General features: G+C 66.9%; 1 protein-coding gene across 1 annotated transcript; it reads right to left on the minus strand.

The window, feature by feature from the left end:
- Positions 1 to 2,330: 2,330 nt before the first annotated feature.
- MAFF (MAF bZIP transcription factor F) lies at positions 2,331 to 2,926 on the minus strand. Its single transcript, XM_026039907.1, has 2 exons — positions 2,875 to 2,926; positions 2,331 to 2,776 (listed from the first exon to the last, which is right to left on the minus strand). The coding sequence occupies exons 1-2, from the start codon at positions 2,908 to 2,910 to the stop codon at positions 2,363 to 2,365; spliced, it is 450 nt and encodes a 149-aa protein (XP_025895692.1). The 5' UTR covers positions 2,911 to 2,926; the 3' UTR covers positions 2,331 to 2,362.
- Between the last annotated feature and the right edge of the window lie 3,074 nt (positions 2,927 to 6,000).

Genomic DNA, 6,000 nt, shown 5'->3' on the forward strand with positions numbered 1-6,000 from the left:
AAGAGAGGGTGCCCGGGGCTCCCRCTGGCCCCGGCTCTAACGCYGGGAAGGCGCCGCTCACCTGCTGCYGGCCTGGAGGGCCCTGGACGGGAGCGGGAGGCCGGACCATGGGCACAGCTGGGGCGGGCGCAGCTCTGCAGGCACCGCTGCCCTCCCCTCCGTGAGCCGGGACGTGCCCGCCAGGCACCGGCCAGGGCCTTTCGCTCTTCGAAGCAGGGGCTGCGCCCGCTCCGAGCYGCCTGTTTGGTCCTGGGGTGTCCCGGCTAGAGGCCGGCGCCTCCAAGGYAAGGCTCAGCATTAAACCTGCTTTCTTAGGCCTTTTCTGCTGAAGAACATAAATCCCTGCTGAGCTGCAGAAACCACGCGCTGTGCCACATCCTCAGTCCATTTTTACGCTCGTTCTGTTCTTGTGCCCCGTGGAAATCTTTCCAGCTGGGCACTCTTGATTTTCATGCGAGCTCACGATTTCAGCATGTTGGATGTTGCAGTAAAAGAAAAAAAACCTAAACGTGAAAACCCAACTTTTAAGTCTGAACAGGTGCTGCTTTTTGCAAAGACGCAACCCTAAGAATGATTCAAACACTCTCTCTGTGGAAAAAAAAAAAAAAGAATTTGCTTTATTTGTAAAGTCTACAAAATACAGAGGAGTCAGGTAGGACACATACTGTAAGTCAGAAAATAAATAAGTGTTTTTTTCTTTTTTGCTCTATATAAGTATAAGATAAAATGTGATTTGCATATATAAAATATAAAGTACGGCTCTGTACCAACATCCTGGCTGTGCCGAGTAGGCGGAATGGCAAAGAGGACGTGAAAATAACTTATGTTCGTGCAATAAATAAACCCGGGAGGAGCCGGGGACGGGGTGCGGGGGCGCCAGGCCGGGGCAGCRCCTCTCGGCGGGCTCCGCTCTGCAGGGAGGCCCGGCGGCTGCAGCCCAGYGGGGCTGGCGTCACATCGACGAGGGGCAGAGAGGGGCAGAGAGGGGCGCGGGCTCCTGGGTGAGGCAGCAAGRGGCTGCCTCCTGTCGCCTCCCGCGTGTCCATGTCGCTGCGCTTGCGGGCGCCGCTCCTCCCCGGCCGCGGCAGGAGAGGCCGGCCCAGGCCAGTGTCCAAGCTGCAGGAAAACCCRTGGCGCCGGGGGGCACAGTGGCTCCCTGCCCACAGCCTGGCTACCCCCTGCAGCACCTCCAGCCCTCTCCTTCCTCAGCCGTTCCTGCTCCCTGCGCTCCAGGCCCTTCCCGGGCTCCCTGCAGGGGTGCGGAGGGGAACATGCGCCCGGCTCCGCAGGGCTGTCCCAGCCGGTCACTGCTGAACCAAATAGTGTTTATCTCTGCTCCAGCTGCCTGCCTTTCCTTCCTGAGGGCGCCCCTGCGTTTCCGAGGCACCCGGCCTGGCAGGGCTGCCACATCCCCATGTGCAGGAAGAACAGTGAAGGATGTGCGTGATGGAGAGAGATCAAAGAGCACCTCTCACATCGTCCCTGCGCCCCTGCAGCAGCAGCCCAGCGGAAGGAACAAGGCCTGGAGTGACCCACTCGCCATCGCCCAGCTCTCTCCTCGCCAGGGCCCTCCCTGCCCTCACCACTGCTCCCCGGCACCTCCGCACCCCCCGGCCTGCCATGTCCCAGGCTGCCATGATGCTTCCCCACCTTCCCTTACACTTGCTCAGGCACCACCCCGGCCAYGTTCTCTCTCCCTGTGACTTGCCACTCGCTGTCTCTGATCCTTTCTGTGCCAGACACTCGAGGCCGGCCCAAGCGGGCGCCCATGGCCACGCTGCCACCTCTCCCAGGTGCTCACACGGCACTGGCCAACGTGGCTCCGAGTGGCGAGGCTGGCAGAGCCAGACCTCAGCACTCATTCCCCCCTCTCCATCTTGTCCCTTTGCAAATCTCTTCCCACTCATTTTTTCTCTCATTTTTGCGCMCGGCTCTCCGCAGCCTCTCGGCGCAGGGGGTTTTCCTGCCAGCTTGGGCACACGGGACACCTCCACAGCTCTGCTGCCGTGAGCATCCTCCTCCGCCACGTGCACCTACCCAGGCGAGAGGTGCCCGGCCAGGGGAGGCTGCAGCAGGAGGCTGCACACGGAGGCGAGAGGGGTCAGGGGCACCGCCAGGCTCCGGGATGCCCAGCAGGGCCCCGCGCCCTCCACGGCCAGCACAGGGTGGCCGTGCCCAGGCRCCCAGAGGGCTCTGGCATGGAGAGGCTGTGAACACGAGGCCCTGCGGAGCAGCCAGGACTCCAGGGCCCTGCGCCACAGGGCCCGGCAGCCGTGGTGGGGTCGGGGCGGGCAGAGGGAGCAACCTGCGAGTCGGCTCGTGGGGGCAAGGGCCGCGGCCGGGCAGGCGCCGGGGGCCGGCACTAGGAGTAGGCGGCCTGGTTGGCGCCGGACTTGACGATGGTGATGACGCTGGCGGTGGCCACCTTGGCGGAGGGCCCGTGGGCGGCCACGGTGCGGGCRAAGCCCTGCAGGGCCTCGTACTTGCCGCGCAGCGTGTCGAGCTCGAGGCGCATGGCGGCGTTCTCGCGGGCCAGCTTGTCCACCTCCCACTCCAGCTCCATCTTCTGCTTCTGCAGCTCTTCCTTCTGGCAGACGCGCTTCACGCGGCAGCTGGCYGCGTAGCCGCGGTTCTTCAGCGTCCGCCGGCGCTGCTTCAGCCGCGCCACCTCCTCCTTGGAGAGGCCCCGCAGGTGGTGGTTGAGCTCGCGCACCGACAGCCCCATGAGCTCCTCGTCCGACAGCAGCGGCGTGTTCTCCCCCAGCTCCCGCTTCACCTGCCGGCGAGGGAGAGGGGCGCCCGCGTGAGACCCCCGCCGCGCCGCCCGCCCGCCCGCCCGCGGCGCCCACCCATGCCGCCCGCCCGYCTGCTCACCTTCAAGGCCTTGCTAGAGAGTCCGTCTGCGGCCATTGTCCGCCCCGGGGCCGGCGCTGCGCTGCCGGGAGCCAGGAGAAAGGCCTGTTAGTGATGGCACGCGCGGGGAACGCCGGCCACCACCGCCTGCCCCAGCACGGGCTGCCGCCCCTCTGTCCCCCGACCCACCCGTGCAGGTTGCCCCTAATGGCCACAGGGCTGGGTGTTGGGCAGCCAGATGACTCATTGTTTTCCCTTGAAAAGGTACCTAATAATAATGATTGGGGAAAAAAAAAGAGAGCGTTTTTTGGGGCTCAGCAGCACCTCGCCCGTGCAGCCCCAAGGGGGCCAAGCTGCCCTGCTCCAGGGCCCCGGAGCCACCGAACGGCCCCGCGCGCTGCGGGACGCGGCAGCCAGGCCAGGCCAGGCCTCCTCCGGGGCGGCCCGGGCTTCCTCCCGGGCGGCGGGAGGAAACGGCGCCGCTGAAAGGAAAGCAAAAGCAGCAGCGCTGGGGAGAAGCCTGTGCGAGCTCTGCCAGGTGCCCCGTGTGCCCCGGGCACCGCCGGCCACGCGGAGCGGAGCCAGGCACCTGCCCTGCCCGCGCTGGGGACCGAGCTCGGGTGACTCAAGCGCGCGGGGCCATCCTGGCGAGGGGAGCAAATGGCCCCGGCAGAGCAGTCTCGCGTGGGTGGGAGCAAAGTCATCTCACCGTGATTCAGCAGTGCAGGGGCGGCCGGCACCCCGCCTCGGCCTGTCCCTGGCTAGGAAGTTGTTTTTCACCCCCCTCTCACTAAGTTATGAGGAGAGGGGTGGCAGGGGCCGGGAGCTTGAAATGCAACGCAGCAGCGTTTCCCTGTGGCAGGCAGCCCCTGGCAGAGGAGCAAGCGGACCAAGAGGGGCGCAAGTGGTGCTGGCCAGGGGGATGGGGCAGGCAGGGGGCAGAGACCGGGCTCCACACAGAGCAGGAYGGAGCGCAGGGCCCCGCCGGGCGCCCTCCAAGCAGCAGTAAGGTGAAGAGCTGGGAGGAGAGCGGAGAGGAAAGGTGGAGCTGGGAAAGCGGCGCGCTGAAATCTGATGCAATAGGAGCCGGGAAGCACGGGGAGCCGCACACGGAGGCGAGGGAAGGCGGCCTGCACTGCCAGGGTGGCCACGGCCTCCTCCCCAGCTGCCAGGGCAGGCAGGAGATGCTCGGGGGAGGGAGAGATATCAGGAGCTTACCCAGGAGATGAACAAGATTTAGGAAAGGCCCGAGCACAACCCAGGGCCTCCCACGCCTGAGCCAGCTCCCACTCGGAGCAGGGCCGCCCTTCTCTTGGGTCCCCGCATCCCTGGCGAGGCTGCAGGCCTTTAGCCTGGAAGTCCCGGGAGACAGGACCATGTGTGGGAGGCAGGGAGAGGAGACCCCTGACGGGAGCTCGGCCTCAGAGACGGGGCAGAGCCAGCCCGGGTGGGCTGCAGGCCTGGGGGCTTGAGCCGGCTTCCTGGGCACTATCAAGGCCGCTGTTTCCATGCACTGAGCAGGGCTGCTCCCCTTTGGTCACCTGCGATGCCCTTAATTCGCCCCTCATTCTGAGGGACTACAGCGGCTTCCAGACAGGGCTACTGAGGGTCGGGACAACCCACGAGCRCTCGGAGGGCTCTAGCAGCACCACCACAGGGCAGGACCCCGTGGCCACCTGGTCTTTCACCAGCTTTCACCAGCCCARGGGCTGGGATGTGGCCCTCCGTACGGATATGGCCAGCTGTTACAGAGCACCTGGATGCAGCTTCAGACAGGGAAGGAGGCTGCAGCAAAGAGGCAGACCCTGTTCACCAGGTCCCTGCCTGCTGCTGCTCCTGAGGAGGGCCTGGGACAGCCACCATCGCTAACACTCCCTGGGGACACCYGGGACAAGCACTGCTGGCACGGGACACCGTCCAGCACATCCAGTCCTCGGGCAACACAGCAAGCCCTGCTGACTGATGCCCTGTGCTCCGGCTGCAGGAGAAGGATGCGTGTGTGTCCCTACCGCGCTGCATCCCTGCTGTGCCGCGTCCCCGCCGTGCCGCGTCCCCATTCCAGAGCGCACGTCCCCATTCCGGAGCCAATGGAGCCTGTGCTGCACTCGGATGTCCCAGCAGCTCCCGKTTCGGAGGGGAACACAGGGCAGTGAGGAGCAGAGGACACCCAGCTGCACTCCGGAGGCAGCCTCCCTGTAGGACCTGGCTCGCGAGCCCCGGGGCTAGTGATGGGGCCAGCTGAAGCTCAGTGGGGGACAGTGACGGGCACAAGGGCAGCCGGGGTGGCCTGGGCACCCTCTGGGACCTGTGGCCGCCCACCCTCTGCTCGCCGCCTCGCTGCGGGCGCCGCCGTGACCGTCATGTGACGGCGAGGCGCATTCTGCCGCGCAGCAAAGGGAAAACATCAACAAACGAGCGCGGCGCGGGGGGCGAACACGGCGCTGAGCTGCTGGTGCTGAGCAGCGCCGGCTCCCGGCCCCGACGTCAAGGAAGCAGCACTTGCCAGCCCGCGGTTCGGGGGCTGCTAAAAATAGCCGGCTTTGGCCACTGCGTTGTCACCCCGTGGGAGGTAAGGCACCGCGGCGYGTGCCGCTTGTGTCCCCGGGGATGGGGAAGCAGCGCGGGCAGCAGAGGCACCCGCAGGTGAGCGCGAGCCCAGGGCGCCGCAAATGCACTTCCAAGCTGTGCTGCGGCCCGGACGGGAGTCAGCGCCTGCCCCAGCCACGCAGCGAAAACGCGGCCGCCGCGCGGCGGGGAGCAGCGGGACGGCGGAGCGGGAGGCGGGAGGGGAGGCTCAAGCGGAGCYGGAGCCCTCCCAGGTGCCGCGAGTCTCTCCACTCGAAACTGCGGCTGAAGTTAAGCGGAGCTGAGACAACAGCCCCGGGGCCGGCGGGAGCGCGGGGGTGGCCGGCGCCGCCTGCCTGCTCCCACCAGCTCCGCTCCCGGCTCTCCGCAGCCACGGCCTCCTCGCGGGGCAGCGGGGCCGCCGCTCTCTCCCTCCTTCCCCCACCACCGCTTTCCTTCCTCTCCCTGCTCCGAGAAGCGGGGCCACGGAGGCACCCAGGGGCCCCGCGAAGGCGCCCCGGGGCGCGCACGGCCCATGGCGGCGGCCCGGGCGGGGGGCACGAAGGCCGCGCCGGCGGCCAC

Source organism: Nothoprocta perdicaria, unplaced genomic scaffold, assembly GCF_003342845.1.
Source record: "Nothoprocta perdicaria isolate Ctin4 unplaced genomic scaffold, notPer1 scaffold_244, whole genome shotgun sequence".
Lineage (NCBI taxonomy): Eukaryota > Metazoa > Chordata > Aves > Tinamiformes > Tinamidae > Nothoprocta > Nothoprocta perdicaria.